Here is an 18,383-nt window from a genome sequence, read left to right as displayed (position 1 = left end):
ATTGAAGACCTTCCTCTTTCAACAAGCCTTTTAAGTTGAGAACTTATCCCAGTCTGCTTCTGTGTTGGAATTGCTTTTTAATATGTTTTTAAATCTTTCTTAAAAAACAACATGTTTTTTAACCTTTTTTTTTAAGATCAAAGCTTTTAAAAATGTTTTTACAGTTGTTTTGTTTTAATGTATTTTAAAGTCTGTTTTTATGATGTTTTAAAGTGTTTTAGTGCTTTTGTTTGCCGCCCTGGGCTCCTGCTGGGAGGAAGGGTAGGATTTAAATCAAATAATAAATAAATAAAATAATTAGACTTATGAACAGTTAATAGAAACATTCACAGTTTAGCCTATGAGAGTGACCAATTAGTAGCACAACTGGCACATGAACTGGGTGTCTGTGGCATCCTTGGACAGGAGGATGGACAGCAAATGGGTCTGGCTAATGTACTGAACCAGGCTTACACTATTGCCTGCCTCTGAAGTGTTTAATTGGCGATAGCTATTGAACTAAAAAACTGAAGTAGGGTGAGGGGCATTATGTACTGAAGTGCATACTCATAACTTAAAATTGTGGCCCATTTAACCAAAAGAACTGGCCACCAGCGATTTAGTCTGTAGCCAAGCTTTTCTGCTCCTCAGTGCCACGCAATCAAGTCTGTCCAAGCTTTTTTGCTTTGCTTATTAAAATAAATAAATAAATAAACATGCTATCATATTTAAGGTTCTGTGCAGAGTATACAAGTTATGTTGGTGTATTTGATGCTAAACTCAATTATTTTCCCTGCCTCAGTTCTTTGACTCAGAATGCGGTTATCTCTGCATTGTAACACAACAGTCAGTTTCATGCAGCAGTACATTCCGCAGAATAATCTTCAGCTTTCACAGAAAAAGGTCAGGTGGGATCTACATGCCCACAGGCACAATTCACTGGATTTAGGTCCCTCAGACATTGTGACATATCATACAGTACAGACAGAGGGCAAATCTCACCAGAGGGAAAACATTTTCTTATCAGAGCATGGCATACATGAGGTACTCAGAGTCAAAGACAAAATTCTGTTCACAATTCAGTATTATCTCCAGCTTTAAATATCACTGACATCAGAAAAACAGGAGAAAATAGTCATCTTCCTGAGCTCACATTTTCTATCACTGAAGTATCATACTATACCAAATGTCTCCAAGTACAGAGCCCTAGAGGCTTTACTAGCAGCTATGGGCGAGATTGCTACTGGACTGAGTACAAGCACTTATTACTTCAGAAATTTACCATCTTTGAAAACACAGTCTTCCCCAGCTGCAACCACTGAAGTCATTCTTTACATCTACAAATGTTCTTGGAAGATCATAACAGCCATATGAATAAAACTGTAGAATAAACTCTCATTTGCCAGTTAAATTTAATTAAGAGACTGATTTGCTTTGCTTTCAATAACTGTTCTCAGCTACGCCAATTGCCAATGTATTTGTTGGAGATAAGATTACACCCTATGGGCTAGATATCCAAAGTTGCCCAGCATCTACAGAATGGCCACATCTGATTAAATTCCCTGAGGAATTAGAGGACTTTACAGCTCTCAAGAAAGGGCTGTAGCTCAGTGTTAAGAGCACATGCTTTGCATGCAGATCAGGGTTGGGGAACCTGTGGCCCTTCAGATGTTATTGGAATCAAACTCCCATCATCCTTGACCATTGGCCATGCTGCCTAAGGCTGATGGGAGTTGAGAGTATTTATTTATTTAAATAAGAGTACAACAACATCAGGAGGTCTACAAGTCCCCCACCCCAATGTAGAAGGTTCCAGGTTCAATCCCAGCATCTCCAGGTAGGGCTCAGAAAGACTCCCTATCCGAAAACTTTCAAAGTCACTGCCAGTCACTGCAGATAGTACTGAGTTAAATGGACCACTGGCCTGATTTAGTATAACCCTCTGTAAAAGGGTATGGGTACTCTTATCTAAATTTGTCTCTTTAGACTGATCCTTTCTCAAGTTTTCTAACAGAACTGTTCAGGGTTCTCAGCCACCCTCATCAGTTCTCATTGCCTTTCTCCATACCTATCAGACACCAGATGTATGGAGTGGAGGGCGGGGAGAGCACAAAATCAGCATCCAAACAGCAAAGAAAAGGAAAGTTCTTGAGTCTTAGAGTGCAAAAGCATGTGACCAACCTAAGCAACAAACTTACTTTTACTTTCAAGGGCTAATAAGACTATTTTAAAAATATTTACATGTAGCATTTATCCAGTTATGTGTCAATAGCACAGTTGAAGCCTTTGGGTTACTAGGACAAATCAAGACTACTTCCAGGGCCAAATGCTCCTGCCACCATACTCAGTCTGCAGAATTTGGAAGGCTGTCAGATGGCTGACTCCTCACCATGCTGCTCCCATCCCTGCACAGTCTTTTAGTCTCTGAATGCATTAAATTAAATTTCTTCTTGTCGTTTTGACTTTCACACCATGTGTGGCTTTTTATTTATAGCACATGTTCATATTTTGCTTAAAGCAAATGTTAGCAATCAAACAGCTAAATTGGCAACAAAAAATTCACCACCAGAAGTCTGTCTGCTGTCATCCCTCCACAACAATTTCACTCAGCAACAGAGCAGACTAAAACCAAGTAGATTAGATATGCCCAGCAGAGCTTTTCCATAAATTGAAGAATGGCAGACACATATTTAGGAAAGTAACTACATCTGTTGCAACAAACAAAAGAAAAAGATAGTGTAGCAATGTAAAGTGTACTAAGTGTGTGGTCTTTGCTTTAGTTGTATCAGAATAACATGGCTGCTCTGCTGGAACTGTGGCCAAAGATGCAACTCCATGGACTACAGAAGGGATGTGCAAGGTGCGCTATGCTTTGTAAACTTGTATCAGCACAGTACTAGATTCATTTCCAAGGCAGATGCCTGCACAGCACTCGTACTGATCACAGGACTACTTTCCTGTGAGGATTCTGGGGCTCCTGAGGATTCTGAGCAGATTTGCAATAGTAAATCTGTTAAATAATCCTGTAAGGTACCAGAAGATGCTTTTTGTTTTGCTAAAACAAACTAAACACAGCTACCCCTCAGGAAATTATTCATGCAGAAATACACATATATTCTGCAGCAGGTGCGAACCTGTCATGGATACAAATGTCTGCAACAATAAGACTGTCATTTGGTGTGTTAAATAAAAATTGTAGACATTGTATACAATTGAATTCTTCAATTCATTGGTTACAGATCTTGTGACCTTGAGATGAACTTTTGCATAGTAATTTTAAACCATAAAAAGCTAAATAGTTAACTGGTAATAGTCATAATTACCTGGGACTTTCAAGGGTATTCTGATAGAGCACCACACATTCATGTGCAATTAGCATTCCAGAACATTGCCCTGGGAAAGGAACTGGCCTTCAACTCTTTATAACTTTGAAAATACTTCAGCATTTCATCTACTATTTTGAGAAAATGTTGACAGGTATTAAGAGCCATCCCCCTTTCATATCTGAGATGTCCAAGACCAGAACAAGCAAAATCTAGTCATTTGGGCTAAACCTCTAGAAACAGCCCAGAAAACATTTGATAGTAACCCTAAAATTCCTCTATCAGTTGTAGGCTGTCATAGCTCACCATACTTACTTCCTTATGTATATTTCCTTCCACCCACCCAGGTCCAGTTATTTTAGGTTTAACTAGCCAGTGCAATCCAAGCTCTCACTCCATTACATTATAATTCAGAAATGGGAAACCTATAGCCCAACATCATACGGAGGGCCACAAGTCCCATCATCCCCAACCACTGGCCATGTTGGATGGGGCTGCTGGTTGATGAAAATGACAAACCTTTTTACATACTATTCAGTTTCCCCTGCATAGATAAAGGACAGGGATACTGCTTACCTCTTTGGGTAAAGACACAAGTTTGTTTCTGTCAGCATTCAGTATGTTCAGTTTCTTTAGCCGTCCAACGCTCTTCGGCAAAGTCTGTTTCGTATCAAAACAAGGCAATGTCAGCAATTATCAGTGCCATCGTATTTTCAAAATCAGTTTACCTTGCAAAGCAAACTGTTTGGAAGTTCCAGGTGCTACAGGTTATTGAGACTTAAAGGTTTAGATTCCAAGATAAGTGAATGGAAGGAAGTTCTAACGGTGCATGTTTTGGGGTAAAGCAGACAAGAGCAAAGTTAGGGCCATATGATTGCACACGCATGACCAGGGCTGCCAATCCTCCATTGTGACCAGAAGCTGGTAAACACTTCTCCCCCCAGATGTTGCTGAACTACATGTCATCACCCCTGGCCTTTGGCCCTCCTGATGCTGCTGAATTACAACTCCCATTATCCAAGGCCATTGGCCATGTTTCCCTGGACACTGGCCATGTTTGCCAATGTTTGCTGGGGCTGATGGAAGTTGTAGTTCAGAAACATCTGGAGAGCCAAAGGTTCTCCACCAGCATGTTTCAGACCCAACTGGTCTTCCATCAAGGAAATCAAGATCTAGTTTCTTTTTGGGGTTCCCATTTTTGTTGCATTTCTCATATATGCCACAGATCGTTGTTGAATGATTTGTTGTTAAAAGCCAGATTCAAATAACACCTGCTTAAAACTGAAATCCATGCAGTTAATCCAATATTTTTCCTAGACTACAGCCTCTATAATATGCAATATTGTGTTTGGAAAATGCATAGAAGGGTACTAATTCAGCTGTCTTATATTTCACTATAGGAGTCATAAGGTAGCAAAATAAAGATGCTGCAGAGAAAGTGAGTCAGGATGTGGCAAAAAGCTTAATTACTGCCATCCATTTGAAGAGCTGAAACCATACTTACCAGCAGCTGGTTTTCTGTGAGAACTAATTCAGTAAGACTTTCACAGTCTCCTACTGCTTCTGTTAGCTGAACAAGTCGGTTCTGGTCAACCTTCAAGATGGATAGCCTTTTCAATTTTCCTACAAGCAAAAGAACAGTTTATGTTTAGTGGCTTTAAACACATCAATAGCAAAATACATGAAATAAAGATAAAACACACTTGCCAGACATCATTAGCAGGTGTTCTAAAATACATAAGATGTGCAAGCAAAATTATGCATTTTTTTTAAAAAAAAACTCATTTCTAATGAGATCTTTAAAAAGGCAACTGTTTCAGAGATGTGTATTATCTAGAAAATAGGGAAACAAAACTTCATGTGTATTTTGTCTAAGTGGTATTTATCACCTAGCTCTTTAATGAGACAGAAGGTGGCACAATGGAGGACAATATCATCAACAACAAATCCAATTGGACACAGGCTAGAACCCAAGTTAGGGACTGCTGGCAATGATGAAAACAAATTATTCTTAATTTTCTGCCACCACTGCACCTGCAGAGTCAGCCAGCAAAGTTCTCCCAAGTAGCAAGTGGTTCTTTACATAAGGTGTTCAGAGGACTCCTCATCAGCCTTCTGAGACCAATTTGCAAGATACTTTGTAGATAAAAGTTGCTCACATCCATTCTGACTTGTGCTTCCAACTGACTGAGTTAGTTGGGGTGTCTCTGGCACTTACTTGTGTTCTTATTGCTTCTTTTCAGCCTGAATATGCGGATAGGGTCTTGGAAGCGAGACTGACTCTTGCCTATCCTGGCTAATTAAAGAAGTTGCAAGGAGGATTGGCTGAGCAGCAGAAAGAGTGATTAATATATTCCTGAGAGACGGAGCTACACTATCTAACCTAAAAACTTCAGGAGTTGCAAAAATTCCTCTAGATACAATCATATCAAACATTTGCTAGCCCTTGCCCTGTATTTCATTTCTGGACAAAGTGCTTAAATGTGTGGAGATAACCCAACTCCAAGATCTTCTGGAAGAGACAAGGCTTATATCAACCCATTTCAGTCTCGTTCCCATCCTGCTGTGAGAATGCAACAGCCTTGGTCACCCTGGAATGGGAAACAGCAAGTGTGTCCCTTGAAGCAAAATGTAAAGGCAACTTCTAGGTAATTTTTGTGAGATGAGCCAACTTGGCTGCTTCCACCTTGCAGTGTTTTCAGCCAATGAGTAAAGTCAGAGCTGCGACTGATGAGTCACCCAGCTATAGAAGAGGTCCTAAAGAGCTACTGTTTCCCTTTTCCGTTTAATGCACCTTTATTTCCTGCTTTTGTCTAATTTTCTATTCCTTTGAACTTCCCACTTTCTCTTCCTTTCAAAGTAACAACCACAATGTATCTTTCCTGTGGTGGGTTCATATGAGATCCGGTACTCCCTAGAAGTTATTTTCTGCAAATACTACTGCACAATAAGCCTGGGTAGATGTTAAAGAATAGAAATGCAAAATATGAAAACTATGCAGAGAAGCTTAGACATGCCTCCTGCTGTGTAGGAGCTAAAATCCAGGCATTTGTTAAGAATACATTGTACAGTTAACTTGCATACAATGGTACACATATCTACTCAGAAGCAAGTGTCTTTGCTTACTCCCAGATAAGTGGATAAAGGATTTCTGTCTTGGCTTTATTGTAAGGAAGTGGCACAGCAGATCATGGTGAGGAGGGTCAATATCAATGAAAAACAAACAGAACTCAAATACAAGGAGACCACTATATTTAAAGTTATTTTGATAAAAGAGTGTCTTCCCCGAAGTCGGACTCAGTCTCAGACAAGTCTGTGGTTTTTTCCTCTTTTTATTAAAGTTATAGATATATCAAAAGCAGTGCGGCTCAATAACCTAACTACACGTTCTAGGAACTAACACTGACTAAGCATGTCTTTGCAGCTCTAAGACATTGACTCAGCAACTGGGTTCCTCCCCCCCGGTAGGTCTGGATCTTGTGCACACACGCAGGCTCCTCCTCAGCTTAGATGGTTGAACTTCCCACCTCAAATGTCTCTGAGCACGGGGTGAAGGTGGTTTGATCTCAGCTTCTGTCTCCAACAGAGGGGGGCTGCTAACTGACAGTGCCAGCAGGGGAAACTGAGCAGCGCTCAGCTGGGAAATGTCTGATGTGCAAGGTTGAATCTCTGGCAGCAGCAGAAGCACTTCCACAGGGGGGGGGGTCAGGAGCTGAGGGGCTGAGTTGTCCAAGATGGGGGCTGGGGCACTCTGACTCTATGCTGCTATCTGAGTCCATGCTATCTCCCCAAGTTCCCAGTCCAAGTCCTCATCCTCTGTTTTGCCCTCATCTATCTACCCCCTCCTTGCTTGGCTCACAGCATCATCCCCTCCTCCATGCCGATTCCCCACCCCAACCCCGTGGGCTTGGGCTTGTTTGGATAAGCTTCATGGAACTCTCACCAAATCCAGAGTGGACATCTGTTGGCACTTCCCAGGATCTTTCCTCCAGACCAAACCCCCTCCAATGTATCAGATACTGCAGCTTCCTCAACACCGGCAGGAGTCGAGGATCTGCTCCACTTCATACTCCTCTTGACCACTGACAACAAATGGTGGGGGGAGAGCTTCGGGTGCTAGGTGGGGGTCTGGTGGCTTCTCTGGGGTCAGCAGGGATCAGTGAAATACTGGGTGGATCTTTAAGGAGGCAGGTAAGCTAAACGGAAGGTGACCGGGTTGATTTGGGCTTCTACTTTAAAGGGTCTCAACCTCTGCTCCTCTAGCTCGTGGAGGGAACTGCATTGGCAAATAACAAGTGGAGAGCCACTCTTTGTTGCCTACTTGTATTTCAGGGCCCGGCTGGCGATGCTGATCTACTATTATTTTGCAGTTGGCTTTAGCCCTGACTGCTGCTACATGGCTTGCAACTCCTGTAAAACACTGCTGCTGGGACAGCCGGATTAGAGTTGGGGGTGGCAAAGGTGCACGGGTGGTAGCAGAAATTGGCAAAGAATGGTGTCTGCCGAGTGGATGCATGTACTGAATTATTGTAAATGAATTCAGCTAGGGACAGCAAGGACACCCAGCTGTCTTGCTGGTAGTTCACATAACAACGGAAATACTGCTCCAGGGCTGTGTTCACTTTCTCCATTTACCCAGCTGTCTGGAGGTGGTGTGTGGATGACATCCTCAACTCGCTCTGTAACAGCTGCCACAAGGCACGCCAGAACTGCGTCATGAACAGGGGCCCCTGATCTGAGGCCAAGCTGGTGGGGAGTCCACGCAGCCGGAAAACATGTTGAACAAACAACTAGGCCGTCTCCCTTGTGGATGGCAGTCCGGCCCAGGGAATGAAATGAGCCATTTTACTAAAGGCATCCACAATGACCAAAACTGACAAGATCATGGGAGAGAGGCTTTTCAGTTGTGGCTCCCAGGCTTTGGAATTCACTGCCTCAAGAAGCCTGCTCTGCTCCCTCACTGATGTTTTTCTGGAAACTTGTAAAAACTATTTTGTTCCGGAGAGCCAATTCTTATCTTTTGAGTCCTTTTAGTATTACTCTCCCATATATCTATGCATATATATATACATGTATGTATGTTTGTGTATATATATATATGTGCATATTGTATTTTATGTATTTTAATTGTACTTTATGTATTTTAATTTACTGTAATGTTTTGTGTTTTTATTGTGTATAATTTTATTATGTATGCGTGCAATTTTATTGTAAGCCACCCTATTGAAGGGCGGGATAGAAATATTTTAAATAAATAATACATAAATAAAACCAATGTTTTCCCTGAGAAGCAGGCAGATGAAGTCCTGAGTCACCATTCGCCACAGTCCTTCGAGCATAGGGAGCAGCTCCAGCAAACCAGCTGGCCACCCTGAGGCATGTTTAGCTCCCAAGCATGTGGGACAGGACTGTACATATCTTTCCATGTCATGCTTGACCCTTGGCCACCAGAAATCCCACGTGATCGCCTGTAAAGTTTTTTTTTTATCATTAATTTTTATTCAAATTTTCAAAGACGAAAAAACAAAACAAAACAAAAACAATTAAACAATAAAATAAAATGTCGACTTCCGATTTGTCGCAGATCAGTTATAGGTCTAGAATATATAACAATCCTATCTCTAAAATTATATTATAAAATCACTTTCCTCCAGTAATTATCTTAATTAATCATCAAATCTCATAAACATTATTTTATTCTTTCCACAAAAAGTCCAAGAGAGGTTTCAATTTCTTGAAAGATATATCTTTCAATTTTTCTCCAAATAAACATGTTGCTTAATCTATCTAATTCAAATCTGTTAGGCCCAATAATTTCAATAGCCATTCTTCCATTATCTATATTAATTCCATCTTCCATCTTCAATAATCCTGTTAAGTCCAGTAATTTCAGTAGCCATTCTTCCGTTATCAATATCCCATAATAATCTTGTTGTCATAGCCATAGTCCAAGTAAACATATCAATTAATCCATCTCGTCAAATCTGTTAAGTCCAATAATTTCCATAACCATTCTTCCATTATCAATATTAATTCCACCTTCCATCTTCAATAGTCCTGTTAAATCCAGTGGTTTCAGTATCCATTCATCCATTATCAGTATCCCATGATGATCTTGCTGTCATAGCCATAGTCATATAACAAGAGTCTGATGGGAATTTCCCCCATCACAAATACGTCTTTGCCATCAATTCTGAATATGTTGTTGAAATATTGTTGTAAAGTCACATCTCTGTTCTGGGTGCATCTCTGCTCTGTCACATATTTGTAGTTAATTCCATAAATTTTTTCCATGTCAGGACCCATCACATCATTCCAGTCAAGAATTCTGAATATGTTACTGAAGTGTTGCTGCAAAGTCATATCTCTATTCTTCTTTTTTACAAAATGCACTGGCTCATCTCTTAAGAGTTTCTCCACTGTCACATATCTGTAGACAACTCCATAGATTTTTTCTATGTCAAACTCCATCACATCATTCCAGTCCAGAAAATTATCCAAGACATTGATAACTTTACCACCAAAATCTTCATTAATTTCTTCAGAGACAATGTTGAATTCCAAACAATCAACTTTATTTCTAACATCCATAAAATCCAAATCTTTTTCAAATTTCACATTTGTTCCAATCTCCAGGGCTTGTAGCTTCCCTATCCCATCAACCTCCTCTCTCACAGAATCCACTATTTCTTTAAGCTCCTGCGTCATTTTGTTAAGTTCAATTTTCATCTCCTGTCTACCCTGTCTCAGGGTTTGTTTCATTATCTCAATCTCACACATTATTTTCTGAAACATAATTTCTTCCATGGTCTCATTCACTTTCCTGGTTGTCATTCTTAAAACCACAGAGACAAAAATTATTTCAGCCACAATTGGGTTAATATTTCAGGCTTGCTTGTATCAGTGTAGACAATACAGCCTGCCTTATCTCTATGTGTTCAGGAATACAAAACAAACTTAGTTCCCAACATCAAAACAATTAGTGGCGTCGTGAACAAGCAGATTCGTCAAAATGAAATAGACCAAAAAGAATTCCCCCCCCCTCCTCGAAATAGAAATCCCTCTTCCGTTGATTTCTTTAGAATGTACCTCCAGGACAGCTTTTTGCGATAAAAACAAAGATAAGCTTTTTCGATTTTTTTCCTCCTTAATTTCGTTAGTGAAAGAGAAAAGCCAAAACTCATCTAAGAGTTCTTCACAGCTGATCCATTGACAAATCTCTTTTTTGCTGCATCAATTTAAGCCAAGTAAAAAAAGAAGATAGAAAGAAGGATGCTTATCTGCCTGTTAGAGTCCGTTTTCTTTAAAGAAAATATAAACGTGTCGCTATAATCAGCTAGAGCTTGATGAAAGTCCGTCCGGCATTGCAGTTTGAACTTTCTCTCATAAATAAATGAAATCCAGTCCTCCCCACAAAAACAGGCTTTGGGGTTGATCTCTACGTTTCTCCCTGCCCGGGAGAAAGTCTTTATCAGTCAAAAAGAACGTTGTGACTGATTTTAGAGCTGAAAAAGCTTCTTCTGAGACGAGAGCTCGCTCAGAGGCAGCACAGGCAAAGCAACCCTTCCCGGAAGTCGATCGCCTGTAAAGTTTTAAACACCCCCAAATGCCCTGCGGTTAGGGAGTTGTGGCACTGACAGAGGACCTTGGCTCGAATCTCTCCTGGAGGCACATAAAGGGCTTCATAGTGGCAGAGCATCCCCCCCCCGAGAAAAGCCTGGCTCGCTGTCTTGGAAGGGCTGTCCCAATTCTCACACCCTCTCCTGAGTGTAAGGGTCTTGCTCTTGAGCACAACACTATTCCTTGAACCATGGACCTGGACAGGCAGCCGCCACCATTTTCTCCAGTGGTATAATGAAGTGAGGACAGAGGTTGGTCTTCTTTATACTCTGGCTTGCAGGATAAGGCATCAGCCTGGCAGTTCTGCACCTGTGGAATGTAGTTAATGTGAAAGTAGAACCTAGGGAAGAACTGAGCCCACCGCACCTACCACTGGTTCTGCTTGCAGGCCGTCTGGAGGCTCTCTAAGTTCCAATGGTCAGTGTGGACCTCCACTTCATGCCAAGCTCCATCCAGGAAGTGCCACCAGGTCTCGAACGCATTATGGATGGGGAATAACTCCTTCTGCCAGACCGTATAGTTTCTTTCCACACTGGTCAGCTTTCGAAAGAGGTAAATGCAGGGTCGTAACCCCCCTTTTGGTCTGGTTGTAATAAGACCGCTCTGATGGCTACATCCAATGAGTCAGTCTCCACCACAAAAGGGAATTGGGGGTCTGCATGCTGGAGTATTGGCTCTGAGGAAAACAGCAGCTTTAAATCATCGAATGCTTATTGAGCCACTTTGGTCCATAGGAAGGGGCCTGGTCCCTTTAGGCACTCAGTGAGTGGGATAGTCAGGTTAGAAAAGGTCACAATGAAACATTGATAATAGTTGGCAAACCCCAGAAACCAGGGGGGGGGTGGGGGGTGCCAGGACAGCATGCAGCACACCTTCCCCAGATCCATTTCGACTCCTGTGGGGGGTTATACAGTAGCCCAGAAAGTCCAGGATGGTCAAGTCGAAACCACACTTCTCCAGCTTGGCATACAGGTGATGCTCTCTCAGTCTCTGCAGCACTGCCAGCACAAACGACTCATGCTGCTCTGGGGAGGCTGAGTAAATAAGGATGACATCTAAATAAACTATCATGAAATGGCCCAAATAGTCCCAAAAGATGTCATTCATTAAATTTTGGCAGTGGCTGAGGCGTTTGATAGCCCGAATGGCATGGCCAGGTACTCAAAGTGGCCATACCGGACCTTGAAGGACATTTTCCACTCATCCCCCTCTTTGATTCTGATGAGGTTGTAAGCTCCGCATAGGTCTAGCTTGGTGCAGATCTTGGCTGTATGGAGACGCTCCAGCATCTCATTTATAACAGGCAAGGGGTAACTGTTGGGGATGGTGATCTTGTTAACCTCCCTGTAATCATGACCAGGGCACAGCTCCCTGATTTTTTTCTTGACAAACAGCAGCAGGGTCCTGGCAGGCAACGTGGACTGTCGTATGAACCCTCTCTGCAAGTTAATGTCCAGGAACTCCCTCAGCGCCACCAACTCTGGCTCAGACAGGAAATAAATAAGCCCTGAGGGAATGAGGGCCCCCAGGTCCCGGTCTATGGCTTAGTCGTAAGGATGGGGGGGATCTGGCTTCCTTCTTGTCAAAAACATCCTGAAAGTTTTTGTATTTGTTAGGCAGGGAAGCCTCCTCGAGTGGGGGTACTGCTGCCATCGTTGCTGCAATGGCCAACTCTGGAGGTTGGCAATGTTGCTTACTGTAATCCGATTGAAAGGTCACTGTAGCCTTTCCCCAAGAGATGGCAGGACTGTGCTGGGCCAGCCAGGGCATTCCCAGTACCACCAGGAATCGAGGCAAATCAGCTAGATAGAGCGCCATCCTTTCCATGTGCCCTGGTATCTCCACCCTCAGCTCTGCTGTGGCCAGGGTGACCACCTCCAAAGCCAGGGGCCGTCCATCTATGGTTTCCTTGGACAGCAGCAACTCTAGCTCAGTGACTGGCACGCTGTGCCTTTTGGCAAAGCTCAAGTCCATAAAGTTGCGATTTTAAGTCATTTTCTAACGATAATTGATGTTTGTACAGATGTAACACTGTATTTCTGGTCTATGACCGTAATAAAGTTGTTGTCCATAAAGTTGCTGGATGCACAAGAATCCACTATAGCAAACACCTGGACATCTTTATTATTATTTATTTTATTTTATTATTTTATTTATATCCCATCCTTCCTCCCAGCAGCAGCCCAGGGTGGCAAACAAAAGCACTAACAAACATCTTGCCCTGTAGTCAAGCCTCGGCAGACTGGCAAGTGTAAAGTGGACTTCAGTGGGAGAGGCTTAACTTGAGGTTGCTGACTTACAGTCAATCCCAATTCATAGAGCTTTACAAGGGCTGGGATTTGAAGTTTTCCTGCACCAGAGCCTTTTCCGACTTAGAGGGGCATGTCTTGGCCAGGTGCCCCACCTTCCTGCAATATAGACACAGCACCTCTTTTCAATGTTTCTCTCTCTGCTTCTGTTAGACGTGGCCATGTCCCCCTATCTGCATGGGGTCCACCCAGGTGGCATCAAGTTTCCCATGTCAGGGGGAATGCAGGTGCGGGGGAGTGGTATGGGAGGCAAGGATCAAACTGTCTCAGCTTTGCGCTCCTGGTGACGACCTTCAAGTCGACTATCTACATGTAGGCACAAATGGACCAGTTCTGGGAAAGTGCTCAGCTACAGAGTTTGCGCCAACTCATCCAGGACGCTGAGCCCATTGCGGTACAAATACATTAAACCAAAGTTGTGAAAGTATGTTTCCTGGGCAAGGATACAATAGGTGTTAGTATATGTCCCAACCAAGTTTTTCCCCTGCCGCAGGTTTCCCAGTTGGTGGAACACAGTTTCTCTCCACTGCGGGTCTCGAAAGATCTCGGCCGTGCTGTCAATGAAGGCGGTATACTGGGACAAGATGGGGTCGTTTCAGCAACAACAGGGTGGCCTACTGGGCAGCTTCTCCCTCCAAGAGACTGATGATGAATGCCACCTTCATGTCATCATTGGGGGATTCCAACTGTCGCACTCATATATAAAGCTCACACTAGGCTATGAACATGGAGAATTGCTCTACTCTCCCTCCATCGCGGGAGGGCATTCCCACTGGAGACTTGATTTGGGATGCTGGCCAGGTGGGATGGGTCCCTGTGCTTGCTGTGTGGGGATCCCCTGGGCCACTAGTTGAGTCACTTGGAGGTGCAAGGTCTGATTCTCGATTCATAGAGACTGAGTTTCGGTTCGAAGGCTCTGAACTTCGGTTATCAGGGTTTCCACGGCTCTCTGTAGGTCCTCCCCAGCTCCACTGGTCGCTTCCATTCTTTCTGTCTTGGGGGAATCAGATGGAGGAGGTTGTTGCTAAGTCAAATTATCCTGCCCGAAGTCGAAGGACTCCGTCTCAGATGCATCTGATTTTTTTCTCTTTTTATCAAAGTTATAGTTACATCAAAAGCAGTGCGCCTCATTAACCTAACTATGCTTTCTAGGAACTCTTGCCCTGAAGAAACACTGAGTAAGCGTGTCTTCAGGGCTCTACGACACTGACTCAGCAATTGGGTTCCCCTCTCCCCGAGTCCCCTTAAGTAGGCTTAGATCTCGCACGCAGATGCAGGCTCCTTCTCAGCTCAGACTGTTGAACTTCCCGCCTCAAACTCCTCTGAGCATGGGGCGAAGGTGGTTTGATCTCAGCTTCCATCTCCAACAGAGAGGGGCTGCTAACAGACAGTTCGGGCAGGGGAAACTGGGCAGCACTCGGCTGGGAAATGTCTGACATGCAAGATTAAATCTCTGGTGGTGCTGGCAGTGCTTCCACAGGGGGGTCAGGAGCACAGGAGGCTGAGTTGTCCAATACAGGGGCTGGGGCACTCTGTGAGACCATTCCACTATCTGCCCCCTCATCAGGTTCCCAGTCCAAGTCTTCATTCTCTGTTTCGCCCTTGTCTATCTGCTCCCTCCTTGCTTGGCTCATGACAAAGAGGGTTATAAAATACTCAAGACCATTCAATCTCTCTGGACCATCTTAGGATAAATATTCAGAATTTGGGCTTAGGATGGCTTCATGCCTACCAACTAGATCATATTCTCAAAGATCCTTGTGTCCGGGCTCATGCTACCCACCTACTTATTCCTTTTGAAAATGCACTGCTAACAATTTATTTATTTATTTATTTATTTAATTTATAAACCGCCCATAGCGAGTAGCTCTCTGGGCGGTGTACAAAAAAGTTAAAATACAAAATATCACAATAAAATCAGCCTACAAACAATAAACACAAGCAGCAACAAAAGAAAGTAGCAAATTTAAAATTGTAACATTAAACGCTTAAAATGCCTGGGAGCATAGCCAGGTCTTAACCTGGCGCCGGAAAGATAGAAGCGTAGGCCCCAGGTGTACTTCTTCGGGGAGGCTGTTCCACAGTTCGGGGGCCACTACAGAAAAGGCCCTAGATCTAGTAACTGTCCTCCGGGCTTCCTGATGGGTTGGTACCCGGAGGAGGGCCTTAGATGTTGAGCGAAGTGACCGGGTAGGTTCATAGCGGGAGAGGCGTTCCACAAGATATTGGGGTCCCACGCCGTGTAAGGCTTTATAGGTCAAAACCAGCACCTTGAATCTGGCTCGGAAACAGATGGGTAGCCAGTGCAAACGGGCCAGAACAGGTGTTATATGCGCTGACCGGCTGGTCCTCGTCAGCAGTCTGGCTGCAGCGTTTTGCACTAGCTGGAGCTTCCGAACTGTCTTCAAGGGCAGCCCTACGTAGAGCGCATTACAGTAATCCAGCCTAGAAGTTACCAGAGCATGAACAACTGAGGCGAGGTCATCCCTGTCCAGATAGGGGCGTAGCTGGGCTACCAGCCGAAGGTGGTAGAACGAGTTCCTTGCCACCGAGGCCACTTGCGCCTCAAGAGACAAGGAAGGATCGAAAAGAACCCCCAGACTACGAACCTATTCCTTCAAGGGGAGTGTAACCCCATCTAGAACAGGGTAAACATCCACCCTCTGGGCAGGGAAGGCATTCACCAACAGTGTCTCAGTCTTGTCTGGATTGAGTCTCAGTTTATTAGCTCTCACACAATGGGCTAACAATGGGCTTTAGAGGTAAATATATAGTTTCTGTGTTTTATAAAATATAATTGGACACTCAAATGGGTCAGCTTAGCTGTCTCAAAATCCAATGGGCACAGGATTTTGGTTTTGAAATGGTTTGTGTGGACTGAATAATATCTGTTTATTTAAACATAACAAAACCATACCTGTTGCTCACAAATAAATTAATCTTAAAATCCTACATAGATGGTATTTAACACCAACCCGCTTGTCTTATATCTTCCAATATAAGTCCACTATGCTGGCACGGTTGTTCCATCAAGGTCACATATTTCCACCTCTGCTGGACTTGTTCCAAAATTGTCCCATTTTGGGAACTAGTGCATAGGGAACTTAAAAGTATTACAAAAGAAAATATAGTATGCACTCCAGAATTGTTTATTTTACCTTTGTTGAAAGATGTTAATGCTAATTTGAAATTTAAACCATTGATTTCTAAATTGTTGATGGAGGCTCATCAAACCATCATACAACAATGAAAAATGCTGGAAGATCTGGATTAATTTACATGGTTTAAAATATATGGAATTTGGCTTTATTAGATAAAATTACTCACTATCTTTGTTTTTTACAAGATAGGGTTAAAGAGGATGCATATGTTGCCACTTGGTGGTTATTCATTGATTACATGACTAATCATGATTTACAGGACCAACTTCCACCAATGGCTATATCTATGTGGTTTTCTTAAAGAAAAGGAAAATGTTTTGCGAACCAATTCATAAATAATGAATTAAAATATATAATTCATATTTTCTATGACCTGGTAGACCAGGATTCGAATCCCCACACAGCCATGAAGCTCACTGGATGATCTTGAGCCAGTCACTGCCTCTCAGCCTCAGAGGAAGGCAATGGTAAACCACCTCTGAATACCACTTACCATGAAAACCCTATTCATAGGGTCACCATAAGTCGGGATCGACTTGAAGGCCATTTCATTATGATTACTGACCTAAACTGTGAAATATTGGTTACATTTCTTTAATCTGGTAAAATTATGTTACTTTGTATCTCATTGATCCCAGGGGTTTTTGTTGTTGTTTCTGTTTATTGTTCCCTTTTCTCCCTCTCTGTTGTTATTTTTATAATAAATAAAAAATAATAAAATAAAAAAGAGGGTTATAAAATCAAATAATTTAACATAATTAAATTATTTTTTAAAAAATAAAAATTATTCTAACACATTAAAAATTCATTATTTTAGCAGTTTTGCCATCTGCGCAGAACAATGGAAAGTGGGAACAGGTTTTATTTTTTTACTGAGCAATTATGAAAATAGTGACTGTATGCTTTTCCTTACTATTTCACCTGTAAAAGCAAAATAGTAAAGTTTTTTAAAAAATGAAAATGAAAGCAGATCACCCTGCTTTCCTCAGTCCCCCAGCCCCAGTGACTACAGGCCTAAGACAATTCTTATTAAGAATCAAACCCTTGTGCACACTAAGCTCAACTGAACACAAGTGGGATTTAAGAATTAAACATAAACAATAATTAAGCCAGATTAAGGTTGGTTAAAGTCTTAGAGTTGTACTAATTTGCAAGGGGGGGGGGAGACTGAGAATGGCCCTTTATAGTACAAAGATGTGTTACTCTGGTAAAGGAAGCAAAATTTGATATCCATTATACTAAATCACCTTCTGCAGATGTTTTAAGCTCCTTTTCCTTTCTTTTTTTGTTCATAAAGGTTGGCAAAATGTTTTTCATTAGTGTTTTGCTAAGCATTGTGAAACTGGAGGTGCTGAGATTATTTTTTTGTAGTCCACAAAAACTTATTCCATAATAAATTTGTTAGTCCATTTGGGAGGAAGGATGGAATATAAATTTAATAAATAAATAAATTAGTACCACAAGCTTCATTTTATGGTACTTTATTTTATGCATTCCTTTGGGAGGGAGGGGGGCCCTATTTTGTGAACCTCACCAAAGCCCCAAACCACCTTAATCCAGCCTTGGCCTCAATTTATCCTCAATAACCCTATGAGTATGTTAGACTGATAGATGTTGGCCTTCCAAGGACACCCAATGAGCTTCATAATGGAGCAAGGATTTGATTCCAAATCCAATTCCATCTTTCCATCCAGTGACTACATCACACAGGTATAGAACGTTATGAATTTGGATGCAGTTTTGGGATTGTTGTTTAGGTAGTTCTTCTTAATACTGTGGCCACAGTTGGAGAGCCTGATGGAGGCTAATTAATGACCTCATTCATAAGCCTCCAAAAGTTGCCTTCTCAGCAATGGGTAATTGTTGTTCACCAATAAACAAAAAAGACTGCTACTGCAATACTCAGCAAGTTAAAAGAAAACTGCTGACTGGCTGCTCTGAGCTGTATCAAGAATAGGAGTGTGAAAGGCAGCAGCCAGGATGTTTAGCAA

At 42.3% G+C, this 18,383-nt stretch overlaps 1 protein-coding gene across 1 annotated transcript in view; it reads right to left on the bottom strand.

Moving 5' to 3' along the window:
- The window catches only part of LRRC1 (leucine rich repeat containing 1), a 107,701-nt gene that overhangs the window by 12,492 nt on the left and 76,826 nt on the right, over window positions 1-18,383 (bottom strand). The window contains exons 9-10 of the mRNA XM_061626247.1: window positions 4,807-4,925; window positions 3,879-3,962 (exon numbers count right to left, since the gene is read on the bottom strand). Of these exons, the coding sequence (XP_061482231.1) occupies window positions 3,879-3,962; window positions 4,807-4,925 (203 nt within the window). The remainder of the gene's footprint in view (window positions 1-3,878; window positions 3,963-4,806; window positions 4,926-18,383) is intronic.

Source organism: Rhineura floridana, chromosome 4 (genome assembly GCF_030035675.1).
Source record: "Rhineura floridana isolate rRhiFlo1 chromosome 4, rRhiFlo1.hap2, whole genome shotgun sequence".
In the NCBI taxonomy this organism is placed as follows: domain Eukaryota; kingdom Metazoa; phylum Chordata; class Lepidosauria; order Squamata; family Rhineuridae; genus Rhineura; species Rhineura floridana.
This window is presented reverse-complemented; position numbering and strand designations above follow the sequence as displayed.